Source organism: Giraffa tippelskirchi, chromosome 8 (assembly GCF_054371585.1).
Source record: "Giraffa tippelskirchi isolate mGirTip1 chromosome 8, T2T-mGirTip1v1.2.pri, whole genome shotgun sequence".
Classification (NCBI taxonomy): Eukaryota; Metazoa; Chordata; class Mammalia; order Artiodactyla; family Giraffidae; genus Giraffa; species Giraffa tippelskirchi.
In genome coordinates this window covers 123,991,375-124,011,611 of record NC_137282.1, presented here as the reverse complement: position 1 = coordinate 124,011,611, position 20,237 = coordinate 123,991,375, and the positions used below count along the sequence as shown (strand labels likewise).

Genomic DNA, 20,237 nt, shown 5'->3' with positions numbered 1-20,237 from the left:
AGCAAGCAAAGCAGAGCTTCTTTATGGTAATCTGCTCACACGATGCTGGAGGAAGCCACTTGCTTTTTTTTTTTCTCTTCGTACTCTACTGTTTGTGAAAATGTTCATGCCTAGTAGAGGCCGCCTTGAGGAATATATAACTACCTTCAACCTTCACCATAGCTGGGAAAACAAGAGCTTCAGAGTGGGAAAAATAAGACTTCAGATGCTATTCTAACTCAGTCATCTCGGTTTTGTGAAAACAGTATCATCAAATATCACTGAAGTGAAGTGTGAACAGCCTGGAAGGGCCCAGAATTCATGTGTCCTCTCAGATGACCTGTTCTGTGGCCTGAGGGGACTGTCCAGGGGGAACTAGGATGCTGCTGCTGCCTTGGGTGGATGGTGGTGGTGTGGTGGGGGCACATGACTAATGGTGGTAACTTCCTTTGCCTGCATTTTGTTTCTTGCTTTTTTTGAGGTCTGGGAGTTGCTTTGAAGGAGGGAGCGCCGTTAAGGTGAAAAGTAAAATTATTTTGGTATTGGCGCAAGAATCTCTGTTTTCTGCATTGTATCAGAATCTAAGGGGAAATATCCACTTCTTCCCAGGACCTGGCACCTCCTCTGAACCATCTCATTTCTAAGAGCAGCATGTGTACTGGTTAAGAAAATCGGGTGCCGAACCAGACCACTGGGGATTCAATCATGACTGTAGTTGTGTGCCCTTGGATGAGTTCCTTAACCTCTCTGTGTCTTGGTGTCATTTTCTGTAAAAGGACGATGTTAACAGTGCTGCCTCCCTGAATAAGGTTGCTGTGAAGCTTAAATAAATTAATATCTTGCAGACTTCTTAGAACAGTGCTTGGCACGTAGAAAAAGTGCTTGTAACTTAGCAAAGATTTTCACTGGGGAATTCAGCAGCATCATTAACTTCTTTTCTGGGAACAACTTTGAATCTACCTTCAAGTATTGAATCTACCTTCAAGTATATGCTCCCTCTTTGAGATCTTTTTCTTTCACTTTACCATTTTGCATCTGTCCCTTGTTGCTTTCTAGTCCTTCCTGATTTCTCTCTCTCCATTTTCCAACCTATCCAGAAGCTTCCTGCCACTCAAGACTTAAAACTGCTTTTATTTATTTATATGTGAGTATTTTTTTGCCTGCACCTCTTGGCTTGTGGGATCTGAGTTCCCCGGCCAGGAGTGAACCTGGGCCCTTGGCGGGGAAAGTGCAGAGTCGAAAACTGCTGGACCACCAGAAAATTTCCAAACCTTTTTTTCAACTACACTGTGTGGCCCTAGAGAAGTCGCACACTCTCTCTGGGCCTCGAACTGCTCATCTGTAAAATGGTGGGCTTAGGTTAGATGCTCTCTGATCAAGCATTCTGTGATACTGTCACTTATAATATTCAAGAAGCCTTCCAGACCCTCTCTCATCTGATGTCCTTCCCCCTTTTAATAAAAAATTTAGTGCCTCCTCTTCCATGAACCTATTCCTAATCCTCCAGCCCTACTGACCTTGACTAAACTCGTCCAAGACTTGACACACTCAGCCCAGATGTCGCTCTCACGGCTACACTGTCTTGGTTCATGTGTTAGTTTTTTCACACAACTTCTTTGTCATTTCAGTGATTCAGGGACCATAAACAATTTACACGCTCACCAACTCTCACTTTCCTTTATTGTCACTAATACTTGAAATTATTTGACTTTCAAATGTAGGCAGTTCAGTGGGTGTCAAGGGGTCTCATGTTTTAATTTGCATTTTTGCCTTACTAGTGAGGCTGGACATCCTTTCCTAGGTTTCTCTCTGTGTGAATTGCTGATTTATATTGTTCATCTATCTTAAAAATGATTTTTTTCATGTGAATGTGGGGAGTTTCTGATATATTCCATAGAGTAATCCTATGTCAGTATATAAATACTGCAACTGCCTTCTTCCACGTTGCTGCTCATCAGTAAATTAGTATATGGTTCCTTCCCTAAATAGAATGATTTCATTTTCATGGTCAAAACCCAAATGGTGGGACTTCCCTGGGGGTGCAGTGGTTAAGACTCCATGCTTCCAATGGAGAAGGCGCTGGTTCAACTCCTGGTCAGCAAACTAAGATACCACATACACATGATGTGACCAAAAACTAAAGACTAAAAAAAACCCCATATGGTTTGTGTTTTCATAATCTTAAGAAATTCTTTCCAAACCCAGGGCAGTAAAGTTATAATATTTTCTGAAACATAAAGTGATGAGGTGAGTCTCCATATTCTCAGTGAGAATATTTTTAAAAATTTTTGACCAGTTTCAAAATATAAAGCTTTAGGTATGTAGAAGTTATAGGCGAATAGTCAAACGTCTGCTAACTACTTTTATTTTAGTTACTCACAAGTTTAAAATCACTTAATTTATAACATAGTATTTTAACACATATTGCTGTTTCCACTTTCATGTTCCATAAAATAATTTTTATTCTTATTCTTCTCATGTATTTATTTTTGATTATGCTAATGGTTTCTAAATTATTTGATTGATTGATTTAAAAATAAATCCATTTATTTAAACTAAAACACCCCACCAAAACCAGTTTGTTCTCTTCTCCCACCTCCTGGCCCCTGTCTCTGGCACCCACAAATCTGTTCTGTTTCTATAAGCTTGTTTATTATTATTATTATTCCACATAAAAAAGAGATTATATGGTATTTGTCTTTCTCCAACTTATTTTATTTCACATAAGGCCCTTGAGTTTCATCCGTGTTGTTAAAAATGGCAAGATTTTTTTAATGGCTGAATAATATTCCATTATATGTATACACGACAATTTCTTTATTCTTTCATTCACTGATGGACAGTTAGGTTGTTTCCATATTGTGTCTACAGTAAATAATGCTGCAGTGAACATGGGGGTATATATGTATATATGTATTTGAGTTAATGTTTTTGTTTTCTTTGAATAAAAACTCAGAAGTGGAATTGCTAGATCATATGGTAGTTCTATTTTTATTTTTTTGAGGAACTTCTATATTGTTGCTGAATCCTTATGCAATATAGGTAGGAATGCAAGTTGGTTAAGCTGCTGTGGAAAACAGTATGCAGGCTTCTCACATATTTATTAATTGAAGTCATTTTAGAATAATGTATCTTCTCCAAAGAGCTTTGAAAGAGTGGCCATAATTTGGAAAGGGGAAAACTTAAGGACTTATATCAAAGGTAAGTCTCTCTTTTCTGATGAATAATTTTGGGTAAAATGCTTTGCTCTATATTTATCTGGCCATCTGTGATATTGCACGAAGCCTTCTTCTATTAGTGTTTGCTATTATCCTTTCACATTTAGATTTTTACTGATCTGGAATTTTTGCATATGGTGTGAGTATGTTTACAACTTTCTTTTTCTCCAAACACTAAATGACATTAATGCCATTTAGAAACTATTTGATTTATTCCCAGGAATTTTGTGCCAAATTCCCCCATATGCATGGATCTGTCTCTGAATTATTCAGTTCAATCGGTTTGGCAGTTCCTGTGTTCACTTAAACATGTTTTAATTATTAAGGCTTTTAAAAAATGTTTTCATATTTGATAGTGCTAGTTTCCATTTCTTTGCCACCTCACTTCCCAGAAAACTACATTATGCTCTTCTTTATCAAAACTGTCTAAGATTCTCATGGATTTTATTATCATACATATTTTAGAGTCAGCTTGTCAAATTCTCCCCAAATTCTGCTTTGATTTTGGTTAGAAATATGGGGGGAACCTGACTTCTTCATTGTGATAGGATGCCTCATCCATGAATATGGTATGTCTCTTCACTTCTTGAGGTCTTCATTTATGTACTTTAATAAAGTTTTCCTTTTCTTCCATAAAGTTCTTATACTTTTGTATGGTAATTTCTAAGTATATAGATATATTATGGTTTTTAAATTCCTATTATAAATGGTTGGCAGTTTTCAATTATTTTCTGATTATTAAGATATTATTATGGGGCTTCCCTGGTGGCTCAGATGGTGAAGAATCTATAATGAGTCTATAATGCAGGAAACCTGGGTTTGATCCCTGGGTCAGGGAGATCCCTTGGAGAAGGAAATGGCTACCCACTCTGGTATTCTTGCCTGGAGAATCCCATGGACGGAGGAGCCTGGCTACAGTTCATGGGGTCGCAAAGAGTCAGACATGATTGAATGACTAATACTTTCACTTTTTCAAGATATTGTTATAGTGTAGGATTTTGAATCATAAATCCTGAGTTCAAGCCATGGTGCTATTACCCAGCATCTGGGTAAAGCTGGGCAATCACTAACCTCCCTCTGCCTCCATTTTCTCATAGTTAAGATGGGGAGGTAATAACATGATTCAGGAGTGGTGGTGGCAGGACTTCCCTGGGGGTCCAGTGTCTAAGACTTTATGTTCCCAATGCAGGGGGCCCGAGTTTGATCCCTGGTCAGGGAACAAGATCCAACAAGCCACAACTAAAGATCCTACATGCTGCAACTAAGTCCTGGCTCAGTCAAATAAATTAAATATTTTTTAAAAAAAGACTTGTGGTGGCAAATCAGGTAAAATATATGCTAGCAGTTCAAGTAGTCTGGCTGCAGGGTGGAAAGATGTTGAACTAGTTATAGTGACTGTAATCCAAAGGTCAGGGTCTGGAGTAGTGAATCCTAACAGAGAAGATGGAGGGTGAGAAGAGGTGAGATGGCAAGTGGGTGGATGTGAAGCTGAACAGACTGGGAAGTCATGTAATCCTGACCCATTGCAGAAGTGTGTAGTTTTGAGAATACATTGAAGGAAGTCACAAATGTGATCTCACACTCTTGGTTTTTGATTACAAATGTTGGATGGGTTGAACAATTTTTGACTTTATAAAATGGAGGCTTAAGTTAAAACCATCTGTCCAGAAGAGGAGCCTGTGTACGTACAGGGACACTAGGAAGTACCTAGAAGAGCTCCAGTATTACGGCCGACCTCTCGGAAAAAGCACAAGACCACATTAGTGAACTTCTTCAATGTGCCAGTGATGTCATTGTTGTTGTTTTTGTTTTCACCAGTCCAGGCGGCTGGTAGACCCTCAACAGAAACTTATCCTTCCAAGCTTGTGCGGTTATACACCAACCGCCTTCCTCTTCTCCGGTGTGAATGCAGCCCACTTCCAGGCCTACTCAATGGAGAGGACTTCCTGTGCACCAAACCCACAGTGACTTCTCTTTTCTCTTTTAAGTCCACTATCCAGATTGCTTACCTGCTTTAACAAAAACTCTTCTCTTTCTAGATGTTTCTTCTCACTCTCCAACCAACCTGCCAACGAACGACATGGGGGCAGAGACCACAATTCTTAGCTCTTGGGAGTCCATATAATGCTTTGCACATACACACCATAGTTAGTTCACTTCTGGCCATGGTGGGCAAGGAGGCAGTGAGGAAGGAGGGGACTCACTCTTTGGGCCCTTCTATAGTGGCAGTAAAAGAGGGACAGGGGCTTCCCTGGTGGTCCAGTGGTTGAGAATCTGCCTGCCAGTGCAGGGGACACGGGATCGATCTCTAGTTCAGGAAGATCCTACAAGCCACAGGAAAACTAAGCCCATGCACCAGAACTATTGAAGTCCATGAGCCCTATAGACTGTGCTCCACAAGAGAAGTCACTGCAACGAGAAGTCCTTGCACCACAACTAGAGAAAGCCCATGAGCAGCAATGAAGACCAAGTACAGCCAATACATAAATAAATAAATACATAAACACAGAGGGACAGCATATGGGAAGCTGCCTGGGGTTCCCTAACTTCAATCCGGGGTGCTACATAAATGGTTATCCAATCACCAACAGCCACAGGACTGGAAAAGGTCAGTTTTCACTCCAATCCCAAAGAAAGGTGATGTCAAAGAATGTTCAGACTTCTGCACAATTGCACTCATCTCACACTCTAGCAAAGTAATGCTCAAAATTCTTCAAGCCAGGCTTCAACAATTCATCTGGAACCGTGAACATCCAGATGTTCAAGCTTGATTTAGAAAAGGCAGAGGAATCAGAGATCAAATACCAACATCCACTGGTAATTTGAAACGGATTACCAACGTTGGATCATCGGAACAGATTACCATTCGTTGGATCATCGAAAAAGCAAGAGAGTTCCAGAAAAACATCTACTTCTGCTTTACTGATTACACCAAAGCCTTTGACTGTATGGATCACAACATACTGGGGAAATTTCTTCAAGAGATGGGAATACCAGACCACCTTACCTGCCTCCTGAGAAATCTGTATGCAAGTCAAGAAGCAACAGTTAGAATCAGACATGGAACAACAGACTGGTTCCAAATTGGGAAAGGAGTATGTCAAGGCTGTATATTGTCACCTTGCTTATTTAACTTATATGCAGAGTACATCATGCAAAATGCTCGGCTGGATGAAGCACAAGCTGGAATCAAGATTGCCAGGAGAAATATCAATAACCTCAGATATGCAGATGACACCACCCTTATGGCAGAAAGTGAAGAAGAACTAAAGAGCCTCTTGACGAAAGTGAAAGAGGAGAGTGAAAAAGTTGGCTTAAAGCTCAATATTCAGAAAACTAAGATCATGGCATCTGGTCCCATCACTTCATGGCAAATAGATGGGCAAACAGTGGAAACAGTGTCAGACTTTATTTTTTGGGGCTCCAAAATCACTGCAGATGGTGACTGCAGCCATGAAATTAAAAGACACTTGCTCCTTGGAAGAAAAGCTATGACCAACCTAGACAGCATATTAAAAAGCAGAAACATTACTTTACCGACAAAGGTCCGTCTAGTCAAAGCTATAGCTTTTCCTCTAGTCATGTATGGATGTGAGAATTGGACAGCTCTCTCAGATATATAAAGAAGGCTGAGTGCCCAAGAATTGATGCTTCTGACTGGTGGTGTTGGAGAAGACTCTTGAGAGTCCCTTGGACTGCAAGATCCAACCAGTCCATCCTAAAGAAATCAGTCCTGAATATTCATTGGAAGGACTGATGCTGAAGCTGAAACTCCAATACTTTGGCCACCTGATGCGAAGAACGGACTCATTGGACAAGACCCTGATGCTGGGAAAGAATGAAAACAGGAGGAGAAGGGGATGACAGAGGATGAGATTGTTGGTTAGCATCGCCGACTCGATAGACATGAGTTTAAGTAAACTCCAGGAGTTGGTGATGAATAGGGAGGCCTGGCATGCTGCAGTCCACGGGGTTGCAAAGAGTCGGACACGACTGAGCGACTGAACTGTACTGAAGTGAATTACCAACAATGCTCAAGACAGTTGAAATATTCTTTGTAATTGACTAGAAGTGGGGGACAGAGCTATGTGTGTAAAAACAAACGAAAAAGTAGAGTAAGTTAAGTTAGAGTTAAGAGGAAAAAGGGAAGGAAGAAACCACTTCGCTGAGCACAGGTCTCTGGGTTTTTCTGTCCAGCTTAATTCTAAAACCGCCTTCAATCTTCTCATTAATAGAGAAGTGAAATAGCCTGCGTTTCCTGTTGCTGCCTTGTGGAAGGTTTCACATCTCACTTGGCTGCCTTGAGCAGAGACCCAGGCACGAGAGGGAGCTCGCTGAGCCTCCAGGAGCTGGCGGAGGGCCACGCAGCGAGCATTCTGGTTCCAGGAAGGCTTTGTAGACCTTGATAAGGATCCCAAGACCAGGTTCCTAAGGTTAGGCTCACCACCTACCTGGAGGTGGAGGAGAGATTTTCAAAAGGGAAGTGAACATGTGTGTAGGAGAACTCACATAGTTTTGAGATTTTGAAAGAGAAAGTAGAAGAGACACTGGTTCAGAGTGGGAGGAACTCTGAGCATTGGAAAGATAAGACTCAGAGGGCTGGGGTGGCTCTTCCCTTTCTGCTTTTCTCAGCGGAGGCCACCACCAGCTACCTCTGTGTGGCCATCTCAGTCCTAGGACACAGTGAGTGTGTGGGCACACTCAAATGTATGTGTGTGTGTGTACCTCGAAACCTTCGGTGTGAATCTTCAACTTGTTTTCCAAACTGTAAAAAGGACCATTAACAGGACTTCTAAGATTAAATGAAATAGTGTGGATCTCCTAGTATCTGCCACAAAGTAGAAGCTCAACAAATTCTGGACTCCCCCCTCCTCCACCTTCGGTTCATTCAACACCCTTCACGGCTGATTAGAGAAGTTCAAGCATAGAACAATCTTGTAACCAGGTGGCGTTGAGGGCGGGGGTGGTAAGAAAACGTGGTCAGAGCATCAGTGAAGCTCAACTAATTACACAAAACAAGTCTTTGGTTCCTGATATTCATCTATATTTTCATTTTGGGGATATACTTTCCCCCTTTCCTTTTTTCTTCATAAATACCATAAATCCCAAAGAAAGGCAATGCCAAAGAATGCTCAAACTACCGCACAATTGCACTCATCTCACATGCTAGTAAAGTAATGCTCAAAATTCTCCAAGCCAGGCTTCAGCAATACGTGAACCGTGAACTTCCAGATGTTCAAGCTGGTTTTAGAAAAGGCAGAGGAACCAGAGATCAAATTGCCAATATCCGCTGGATCATCGAAAAAGCAAGAGAGTTCCAGAAAAACACCTATTTCTGCTTTATTGACTATGCCAAAGCCTTTGACTGTGTGGATCACAATAAACTGTGGAAAATTCTGAAAGAGATGGGAATACCAGACCATCTGACCTGTCTCTTGAGAAACCTGTATGCAGGTCAAGAAGCAACAGTTAGAACTGGACATGGAACAACAGACTGGTTCCAAATAGGAAAAGGAGTACGTCAAGGCTGTGTATTGTCACCCTGCTTATTTAACTTATATGCAGAGTACATCATGAGAAACACTGGGCTGGAAGAAACACAAGCTGGAATCAAGATTGCCGGGAGAAATATCAATAACCTCAGATATGCGGATGACACCACCCTTATGGCAGACAGTGAAGAAGAACTAAAGAGCCTCTTGATGAAGGTGAAGGAGGAGAGTGAAAAAGTTGGCTTAAAGCTCAACGTTCAGAAAACTAAGATCATGGCATCTGGTCCCATCACTCCATGGGAAATAGATGGGGAAACAGTGGAAACAGTGTCAGGCTTTATTTTTTTGGGCTCCAGAATCACTGCTGATGGTGACTGCAGCCATGAAATTAAGAGACGCTTACTCCTTGGAAGGAAGGTTATGGCCAACCTAGATAGCATATTTAAAAGCAGAGACATTACTTTGCCAACAAAAGTCCGTCTAGTCAAGGCTATGGTTTTTCCAGTGGTCATGTATGGATGTGAGAGTTGGACGGTGAAGAAAGCTGAGCGCAGCAGAATTGATGCTTTTGAGCTGTGGTGTTGGAGAAGACTCTTGAGAGTCCCTTGGACTGCAAGGAGATCCAATCAATCCATCCTAAAAGAGATCAATCCTGGGTGTTCATTGGAAGGTCTGATGTTGAAGCTGAAACTCCAATACTTTGGCCACCTCATGCGAAGGGTTGACTCATTGGAAAAGACCCTGATGCTGGGTAGGATTGGGGGTGGGAGGAGAAGGGGATGACAGAGGATGAGATGGTTGGATGGCATCACCGACTCGATGAACATGGGTTTGGGTAGACTCCGGGAGTTGGTGATGGACAGAGAGGCCTGGCGTGCTGCAATTCATGGGGTCGCAAAGAGTCGGACATGACTGAGCGACTGAACTGAACTGAACTTGGAGTCAGGGACTTGGAGGCAGGACGGGTAAGTGTAGTGTTAAGGGGTTCCCTCCTCATCCTCTTTTGTTTAGCTCACTATTAAGTCAAGTTCAAGAGCTTTCAGGAACCAAGGTGGGGAGAGGCAGCCCTAAAGCCCAGTGGGGACCACAGGGAAGTCAATTTAGGGTTTTACATTTGTAATGGAAAAATCTACCAGTTGTATAAGTCACAGGTGAGAATGAATTGCTATGTGAAGTTTGTCTTTTCCTGGGCAAGAAGAACAGGGAACTTTTATCTCATTTTTCTAGTGGCTTCACAATGCGAGGAGGGCCTGCTGCAAAACAGATGGGACCTGTCAGGGAAACACTCAGGGGAGTTTTGAGTTTGGGGGAGACAAGTGAGCTTTGGGCACTGGCTCATGACCAGCTATTTATCAAGCGGATTAGTGGGGTTGCCCAGCAGTCTGCCCTGAGATGGTTCAGAGGATAGGAGGATAGGGTGTCCTGGCTCCAGAAAGCAGAAAGGGGAAAATGAAGCTCATCTGGCTAGAACAGAAGAAGGGGGAGCCCAGGGAGGGATTGTGCAGAGCTGTGGCCCTGAGCGCTTGTGAACAGTGCCTCTTATTCTGCCATTTTGCTTTGAGGCCAGACAACTGCACTCTTAGCAGCCCTGTCTCTACCACATTCCCCAGAAGGGCCCCTTGTCCACCTGTTTCCTGGGCGTCAGGACAGACCATGGGTTATGTAGTCAAGGATTAAGTTCCCCAGTAACTTCCCTTAAAGGAGCAAGGGAGGTTACCTAGTCTCAATATTTGGGGAGACTTTGAGAGAAAACAGACCAGTGGGCAGTCTAGGCTGCATACATCCTAGGAATACAGGGTTTATTCTCTCCACCAATCTAGGGAAATCCACCTCTGTGTGTGTGTGTGTGTGTGTGTGTGTGTGTGTGGGTATGTGTGTGTATGTGTGTGAGTCACTTAGTCATGTCCGACTCTGCAACCTCAGGGACTGTAGCCCACCAGGATCCTCTGTCCAAGGGATTCTCCAGGCAAGAGTACTGGAGTGGGTTGCCATTTCCTTCTCCGAGGGAAATCCACCTACAGACTGGTTATTCTGTGGGAGAGTGAGAGACCAGTTGCTAAAAGCCCAGGGCAGGATGAGATCTACCTGGTAACTGATGATGCTGGGCTGAGATGCTCAACGATTTGTTTCTATACTTGTCCCCGCCTACCTAGGCAATCTGACAGTTCTCAGTTTGGGACGCTTAGATGATCTGGCAAGGAACAGGTTTAGTTATCTCGGGCCTTAGTAGCCCCAAATTGCTCATTTACAGAGCATCAAGGGGAGCGGGCAATACCACATTCCCCCTTAGTGTTTGCAGATCCTCTACCCAGGCTGGGACTTCTGGGGTAGACAAAGACCCAGGGCCCCTGGAAGAGCTGGTCCAGGGGACCGAACTCCCTGTGTCTCCCCAGAGCAGAGCATGACTGTCCTCCTGCTGCTGCTGCTGGGCCTCAGCCTGGGCTGCACCGGAGCAGGTAAGCATTCTCCCTTCCTCTGCTTGCTTTGGATTTGGGGGTTCCATTTTGCTATTGGATTATATACCCCCACAGCACTTTGTACTATAGCTTTGTAGCAATTTTTTGAATTTATATTTTTAAATTGAAGTATTTTTGTTTTACAATATTGTGTTAATTTCTGCTGAGCAAAGCGACTCAGTTACACACATGTATAGTTATCCTTTTCCATTATGGTTTATCCCAGGATATTACTATAGCTGCCAGAGCTACACAGGAGAAACTTGTTCATCTGTGTAGCAAATTTAATGTAATTAAGCTGTGTAATTATTTGTGTAACAGATATCTCTTGCTGGAATGTAGGCAAAGGTGATGACTGCCTTGTTGATAACTGCTGCGTCCCCAGTTCCTCGCGTGGTGTCTGGCACATGGCGAGTACTCCAGATATACACATGGCATGGATATTTAATAACGTATCCAGCACAGAACAAGCCTGACTCTTTCCTTTGACTGCTTTTCTCACTCAGTCATTGGCCTTACTGAAAGTCTTAATCCTGGGTTAATCATTGTGTTTAAACATGCAAATAATTTTGGGTCACTTGTGTCTCCATGCTGAGTCTCACGTAAAGAGGAGACGGGATCTAGGAACTTCTGTTAGGATCACCTAGTCCCGGAATCAGGACGTGTAGAGACTCCTGTTCGTGAGCTTGGTGAGCAGATGATGCCTCAGGCAGGAAACCCACGTCCTCCTCACCGGGTGTAACTGAGGCTTGGGCTCCTGCAGAGGACTCTGAGCCGCCCCCTTCCTCTGGCTCCTGCAGGTGGCTTTGTGGCACACGTGGAAAGCACGTGTCTGTTGGATGATGCTGGGAATCCAAAAGAGTTCACGTACTGCATCTCCTTCAACAAGGATTTGCTGACCTGCTGGGATCCCGTGCAGGCCAGTATGGTTCCTCGTGAATTTGGGGTGCTGAACGGCTTGGCCCAGTACCTCTCAAACTTCCTCAACAGTAACGATGTCCTGATCCAGCGCTTGTCCAGTGGTCTGCAGAACTGTGCCGTGCACACCCAGCCCTTCTGGAGCTCTCTGACCCACAGGACACGTAAGGAAAGAGGGGAGCAGAGGGGCGCTGAGGAGAGGGGAGGCCGTGAAGGCTCCCTCCGTCGACAGGGGTTTGAGATGTGGGCAGACAAGAAGCAGAAAAATGGGAGGACCCGTGATGCAGAAAGGGGGGACACAAAGGGGTTGACAGGGGTGGGGCTGGAATGCAAATGGGGCAGGCAAGGAGCTTTTGCAGGGAGAGTAAGAATGTTTTCCTTCGATTTAGGGCATCTCAGGAGACAGATCCAAGTTCAGCCAGGGGTTGAACTGTCAGAATAACCAGAATGGCTTTCCCCAAAATGCTTGTGCCTCTGTATCCCAGGTTCTGGTGTCCCAGGTCTAAGATGGGCCCAGGCATGGGACAATTTGGAAAGCCTCCCAGGGGTTTCTGATGCAAAGTGAAAGTGAAAGTCGCTCAGTCAGGTCCGACTCTTTGCAACCCTATGGACTATAGAGTCCGTGGAATTCTCCAGGCCAGAATACTGGAGTGGGTAGCCTTTCCCTTCTCCAGGGGATCTTCCCAACCCAGGGGTCGAACCCCGGTCTCCCACATTGCAGGCGGATTCTTTTCCAGCTGAGCCACAAGGGAAGCAAACTCTCTCCCTAATCACTTGCATAGAGAATGACTTGAGATGGGTAAAAAAAAACAAAAAAAAAACAAAAAAACCCCACCAAACTTGAAGTTCTCTATCTTAAAAAGTATTGTGTCTCAAGATATCATTTCTCAGAATTGCCTGGGGAAGGTGCTTGTTAAAAATGCAAGTCTTGGGACTTCCTTGGTGGTCCAGTGGTCAAGAATCCATGCTTCTACTGCAGGGGCCGCAGGTTCAATCCTTGGTCAGGGAACTAGGATCCCAAAAGCTATGTGGCGCAGCCAAAAACAAAAACAGAAATAAATTTAAAATAAAAAAATAAAATAAGAATCCAAGTCCTTGAGAACTACTACAGATCCATTGAATAAAAATATCCAGGGATGCAGGCTAGGGAATCTGCATTTTAACACAATATCTTGGATTTTTATTGATGATTTTATTTGAAAAATACCCAAGCAAGCTGAAGGGTCACCTAGAAAAATAAATTACTAACAGATGGCAATATGAGTGATCTGATGAATTGGATCCACCCTCATCCAAATTTACTAGTTAGTCCTGAATTAGTCTTGCTTCCTTAAACTATTCAGGCTTCCCAGATGGCACAGTGGTAAAGAATCTGCCTGCCAATGCAGGAGACTCAGGAGATAGGGGTTCAATCCCTGGATCAGGAAGATCCCCTGGTGTAGGAAATGGAAACCCACTCCAGTATTCTTGCCTGGGAAATCCCATGGACAGAGAAAACTGTCAGGCTATAGTCCATGAGCTCGCAAAGAATCAGGCACGACTGCGCACGCACACATGCCTTAAACTCCTTGAGGAAAAAAATACTTTCTTTACCAAGTTAATCTGTTCAATGAGATTTGAGAACAAGGGTGTTTTCCTACTTTTGCTCACCCCCACCTGTAAGTCTGGATAACAATTTGCTTATGTACTTGCAATGAATACAATGACTTCTGAAACAGCTTGCAGTTCAGCCTCAGCTTCTACTTATGGTGATCAAACAGGATGTTGGAGGAACAAGAAAGGAAGGAGCAGGGATGGAGTGGGAGACAGAGAAGACTGCAGAGGAATATATTCCAACTTGTCATTTTCAAAGGGATATGTGGGGGCCTGGGCTGAGGGCGGGGAGGGTGGGTTGGCAAAATCCAAGAAGCATTGAAGTAGGAAAGAAACCAGGTTGGAGGGAAAGCCAGGATGTGGCCCTCCTTCGTGACTGTTTTTTCCTCCTGTGCAGGACCACCGACTGTGCAGGTAGCCAAAACCACCCCTTTTAACACGAGGGAGTCTGTGATGCTGGCCTGCTACGTGTGGGGCTTCTACCCATCTGATGTGACCATCACATGGAGGAGGAACGGGCAGGTGGTCCTCCCTCACGGCAGGGCCCATAAGATCGTCCAGCCCAATGGAGACTGGACGTACCAAACCGTCTCCCATTTGGCCACAACCCCTTCTTTTGGGGACAGCTACACGTGCGTGGTCGAGCACATTGGGGCTCCTGAACTCATCCTTCAGGACTGGAGTAAGTGTGTAGCAGGTGGGAGGAATTAGAGTTAAAGCAGAGAGCTACTGGAATTCCCTGGCTGTCCAGTGGCTAAGATTCTTCGCTTCCACTTGCGGGGGGGCCAGGTTTGATCCCTGGTTGGGGAACTGAGACCCCACCTGCTGCTGTAGCGTGGCTGACAACAACAAAAAAAGCAGAGAGCGACTGCAAGTGGGTGGTTGTAAAAAGAACACCAATACTTTGGCAGAGGGAAGAAGATGTAGAGAGGTCCATGGTGCAGGAAAGAGAGGGAGATGCTGAAAATGAGTGAGTCTGGAGGAACTCGTGGAGAGTTCTCGACCAGAGATGGGGCCAAGGGGATACTGGAACAGAAAGAGTTAATCATCCCTGCTGTTGCTATGGTGCTGTGGTTGGTGTTCTGTACTTGCTGGAAGGTGGGAGGGGAGCCTGATTGTCCTGAAAAGAGGATGTCGATTTGGTAACCATATTTTCAGAACCCCAAATTGTGATGCAATATTCTAGGATCTTCAGATTTCCACTGTTGCATTGTCAGGTCAGGGATGGGAACTGGAGAAGTAAAGATCGCAGGAGAGCAAGGACCCTCTTGGTGTTGCTGCGCTGGATGGGGGCTGCCCTCTCAGAGAGGGGAAGCCAAGGCTGACAGTTGCTTTGATGTGCACGCCTGGGGGCTACTGCGTCAAGTCAATCATTGCTGTTTGAACCCCAGGACTGGAAGTAGTTAAAGGAAAGGAATTTGGGAGGGGGACAGCATTCAGACCAGCTCAGGATGTGGGGGGCTGTGGAGGTGGGGCAGAGACAGGTTCTAGAAGGACCCATGGCCAGTCTGAAAGTGGACAGGTAGAGACACCTAAGCCCTCGGATAGCAAGGAACCGCAGAGAGTTAGGAAAGGTGGAAAGACAATTGAATGGGAAAATGCTCGAATAAAGCGGTCAAGAGAGCAAGTATTGTCACCACGGGCAAGTGAAGAAAGGAGTGGGGGGCCCTTTATTCTTCGGTCAGGGGCCTTTGGGGTGAAGGAAGGAAACAGGAAGGCTGGAGGGCCCCCAGGGTCTTAGAGAGCATCTGGAAGCTGGGGTACAAACCTGGGGAGAGGGGCTCCTCGGGGACCCACGGGAATAGAGACCCTCGGAATGGGGGTTTTGAGGAAAGGCCACTTGCTCGGGCCTGGATTGGTGTGAGCCCTGGGCCCCGGGTGGGCACCTCTGAACCTCCGGGTGGAGGCCACAGTCAGCGAAGGTGCCCTGGGGACCAGCTCTGGGGATCAGTTGCAGTTCAGTTTCTGTTTCCGCAGCCCCTGGGCTGTTGCCTGCGCAGGCGGTGAAGGTTTCCGTGTCTCTGGTAACGCTCGTCCTGGGCCTCATCATCTTCGTTTTCGGTCTGCACAGCTGGCGGAGAGCCACCTCCTCTGGTGAGTGAGCCCCCCGGAACGTCAGTCCCAACCGCTGCTCACTTTGTGTTTCTGACTCGTTCTCCCGTGGCGTCCCCCATTGCCGTGGAGGAGACTTTCAACCACCAGGCCCGTTCTGGGTGGGAGGGATCAACTGAGAGATGGGGACTGACATCTACACACTACTATGGATAAGATAGATCACTAATAGGAACCTGCTGTATAGCACAGAAAACTACTCAGTACTCTGCAATGGCCCATATGGGAAGAGAATCTAAGACGAGAGTGGATGCAGGTATATGTATAACTGATTCCCTTTGCTGTCCACCTGAAACTAATACAACAGCGTAAATCAACTATAGTCTAATAAATATTCAAAAAAAAAAGAAAAGACTGTTCTCAACTCAAATATTTTCTTCTCCTAGGCTACATTTTCCTCCCGGGGTCCAATTATCCAGAAGGTAATGTCTCTGTTGGTCTGTTTGCCTCCTGGTCCCTTGGAGGGGGAGACAGAGGGAGTTATCTCCGGGTTCAGCTGATGGTGCTGATGGAGGGGGTGGTGCGTGTCCACTGGCATCAGGCTGAGAGTGTGATCGAAGCTGCTGCTGTTGGGATCAGGAGCAGAGAGGAAGAGCGCCTGCCCCCTCTGCCTGTGCCCAGCAGTGTGTCTGACGGTGGCTCCTCAGTGCTCGGTGATGTAGAATTTTCCACATCACTGTGTTAAGGGCTCTGGCATAGATGGTTATAGGGAGAAACGATGGGGTCTAGTTGGCTTGAAGCTTTATTATCTCCTTTTCACTTCTTCTGCAGGTCAGCACAATTGATAGAGGCAGAACCCTACAGCTTTCTCTCCATGTGAGAAGGAGATCCGAACTCCTGGGGATGCTGCTGGGCCCTCCAGCTCCTCCAGCCCTCCACATTTTCTTGGACCCTATGGTTTCTCTATTCAGTTCTTTGAATTTCCCAGTCTTCCCTATGTGAGGGCTTCCCTTGTGGCTCAGCTGGTAAAGAAGCCGCCCGCAATGTGGGAGACCTGGGTTCGATCCCTAGGTTGGGAAGATCCCTTGGAGAAGGGAAAGGCTGCCCACTCCAGTGTTCTGGCCTGGAGAATTCCATGGACTGTATACTCCATGGGGTCGCAAAGAGTTGGACATAACTGAGGAACTTTCACTTCCCTTCCCTTCCCTTCCCCTTGTGAACGTTAGTAACTTGGGGGAACTCGTTCCTGGTAAGAATATTCTGTAACCGAGGTGTTGTCCATAGGCAGAGCCCAAGGCTAGATATCTGGGGTGAATATCATCTGGGGAGGAAGGTCAAAGACCCTTTTGGGGGCCCCCCTGTGTCACAGAGAGCGTGCGTCACCGTTGATTGTCTCTGAGGAATAAACTCTGGTGGAATACTGTTTTTTTTTTCCATGCTTTTTCCTGAGGTCCTGGGGAGGGACGGCGGGCAGTTAGGGGCTGGGCTTGATTCGCTCCTCCTGGAGCAGACGAGTCAGTGTTTCCTCCCATTTTTCTATCCGGACACGACAGAACTGGGGGATGTTTTCTGATGGATAATTCATAAGAAGACTTTAAACTTGGGTGGGAGGGAGTCACAGAGTCAGAGATAGTAGGAGGTTAACAGTTTTCTGAACCCTTAAGGGATCTTAATGAGGATTAAATGAGCTCATACTTGTAATTGGCCAAGAACATTACCTGGTACACAGCCAGCCGACCGCCGTGAAGTTAGCTGTTAGCAGTCACTCTACTTTCCGGGCCAGGCTTGCTACCAGGTGCTTTACTTGGACTGTTTCACTTGATCTTCATCACAACTCTGACACAGACCATCAGGGCGTCAGGATTCAAGGGGCAGAGCTCAAGTTCACATCTGAATTCTGGGCCGTTATTCCTGCCACAACCTGCATGGGAAAGGGACCACAGCTCGAGGGCTTGTCACGACTTAGGCACTCGGCTTGGTGCTTTATGCTGCGTCTCATTCACGCTCCACAATCACCCGGTAAGGGGGAGATGGTCTGCCCCCGAGTCCCAAGATAAAAGGGAGCTTCAGAGAAGTTAAATAGCTTGCCCAAGATCGAACAGCAAATTCTCTACAGGATGTGTGTCTGCCTGAGCTGGAAGTAACTAGGCTGCTGTATTCTGAGGACTTTCCTGCTGGCGAACACACCATTCTTCAGAGGGTCCCTTCCATTCCCTCCACCTGGAGCCCACGGGGCATCCACCATTTGGGACTGGATTTCACACAGGGGAAGAGAGGTGCTTTAAAGAAAGCTGAGCGCCGAAGAATTGATGCTTTTGAACTGCGGTGTTGGAGAAGACTCCTGAGAGTCCCTTGGACTGCAAGGAGATCCAACCAGTCCATCCTAAAGGAAATCAGTCCTGAGTGTTCACTGGAAGGACTGATGTTGAAGCTGAAACTCCAATACTTTGGCCACGTGATGCGAAGAACTGACTCATCTGAAAAGACTCTGATGCTGGGAAAGATTGAAGGCGGGAGGAGAAGGGGAAGACAGAGGATGAGATGGTTGGATGGCATCACTGACTCAGTGGACATGAGTTTGAGCAAACTCTGGGAGTTGGTGATGGACAGGGAAGCCTGGCGTGCTGCAGTCCATGGTGGCAGAGTCAGACACGACTAAGTGACTGAACTGAACTGGACTGGAGAGGTCCTGTTCATTCTCAGTGAAGGGCGACACCTGCTGGACCCTGGTGGCATTGTCTTTGGAATGAGAGTTGGAATCTAGAAAGAAACCAGAAATGAACGCAAGTACTGCAGTTTAGCCTAACAGAAAGTTGTGGACAGAGAACAAGCGGTTAAGAGTGCACGTCTGCCAAAAAAGAAAAAAATAGAATACATGTCTGTGTATGGGTGTCTATGTAGGAACATGGTAGGATCAGAATCTGGTGAGCTGGGGAAGGGGTCAGAAGACAGGCAGTGTGTGGAATCTTCCTGCCTTGTCTCCATGGCGGTCTGTGTGGGTGCGTGGTGGGTGGGGTTGGGTCCCTTCCTCCTTGCATGGTTTCTATACTGATGGGGGCCTGGAGAACAGTGAGGGTAGCACTGTTGGTACAGACTTCATACCCAAGGCAGGTGCTCAGGCATAAAAAAAGAAGAAAACAATTCCATTTGCAGCAACATGGATAGGCCTAGAGATTATTATACTAAGTGAAGTAAGTCCGAAAGAGGAAGACAAATACCATGTGATATCACTTATATGTGGAATCTGAAATAAGATGCAAATGAACTTATCTATGAAACAGACTCACAGATAAAGAGAATGGATGGATGGTTGCCAAGAGGTGGGCTTAGGAGAGGCACAGATTGGGAATTTGGGGTTGGCAGATGCAAATTATTGTATATAGAATGGATAAACAACAAGGTCCTAGTGTAGAGCCCAGGGAGCTATATTCAGTATCCTGTGATAAATCATAATGGAAAAGAATATAAAAAAGGATGCATATATATAAACTCCGGAATTTGGTGATGGACAGGGAGGCCTGGTGTGCTGCAGTCCATGGGGTCGCAAAGAGTCGGACACGACTGAGCAACTGAACTGAACTGATATATGTGTGTGTGTGTATATATGTGTATAACTGAATCACTTTGCTGTACAGTAGAAATTAACACAACATTGTAAATCAACTATGCTTCAATTGAAAAAAAAAAGTAGGTGCTCAGGGTTTGTCTAATCAGTGAATTGATTTCTACTACGTCCATGCTTTCCCCAGAAGGAGCCTTGTGATCAGGGCATCTCTTCTGGAAGGAGTTTCACCAGAAAGTCAACAGGATGGGAAAATGCTCCTGAGTTCAAAATGGCTATTTTCTGAGCTGGGCCATGTAAGCTAGGAAGCAGTAGGGTACTCTGTGCTGTGATTGGTGAGTGTAGGCTCAGAAACAAATCCCTACAAATTTTATCAATTTTATGTTTCATTTAAAAAAGGTTTTTATAGGGACTTTGCTGGCAGTCCAGTGGTTAAGACTCCAGGCTTCCAATTCAGGGGGCCTGGGTTCGACCCCTGGTCAGGGAACTAAGATCCCAAATGCTGTGCAGTGCAGCAAAAAAAAAGAAGACAGTTTTTATATAACATTTAACTAATTAGCATGTATATCATGTAAATAATCTTATCACCTCTACCCAACTCCGAGCTTTCTTTAAGAACTTGCCGTCTGAAGCCTCTCCATATCCTTTCGTTTTCACTTTTTCCATTCCCTGTTCTTGCTTTCGTTTGTTTGGCAAAGCTAGTTCCTTCTGAAATTCTAGTCTAGTCTGTGGTGGGGCTTTGGTCTACGCCTGGCCATTTATGAAGGAGACGCCGTACATTGGGAGGGTGTCGGTGTGGTCTCAGCTGTGGAAATCAAAGGGGCAGGACCCCAGGGGAAGGAGGGAGAGAGGCAGCTAGTGAGAGAGCCTCCAGTCCCCCTCTGGAGACCCCAGGCAAGCTTGCTCTGCCCTAATCTTATTGGGTTTTGTTTTATAGGGAAGGTTGTCCTCTTTCAGATGGGCAGCT

The 20,237-nt window shown here is 45.5% G+C and overlaps 1 protein-coding gene across 1 annotated transcript; it reads left to right on the top strand.

The window, feature by feature from the left end:
• Positions 1 to 10,873: 10,873 nt before the first annotated feature.
• LOC145517446 (HLA class II histocompatibility antigen, DM beta chain) lies at positions 10,874 to 17,133 on the top strand. The gene is made up of 6 exons (XM_081519877.1): positions 10,874 to 11,145; positions 11,946 to 12,227; positions 14,054 to 14,338; positions 15,634 to 15,750; positions 16,155 to 16,190; positions 16,540 to 17,133. Exons 1-6 carry the CDS (start codon positions 11,091 to 11,093, stop codon positions 16,551 to 16,553), a joined length of 789 nt encoding a protein of 262 aa, XP_081376003.1. The 5' UTR covers positions 10,874 to 11,090; the 3' UTR covers positions 16,554 to 17,133.
• Positions 17,134 to 20,237: the final 3,104 nt, after the last annotated feature.

Coding starts and splice junctions, on each gene's coding strand:
- LOC145517446 (XM_081519877.1), top strand. CDS start 11,091: ATGACTGTCCTCCTGCTGCTGCTGCTGGGCCTCAGCCTGGGCTGCACC. Junction 14,339..15,633: donor ACTCATCCTTCAGGACTGGA/GTAAGTGTGTAG, acceptor CTGTTTCCGCAG/CCCCTGGGCTGTTGCCTGCG. Junction 15,751..16,154: donor GCGGAGAGCCACCTCCTCTG/GTGAGTGAGCCC, acceptor TTCTTCTCCTAG/GCTACATTTTCCTCCCGGGG.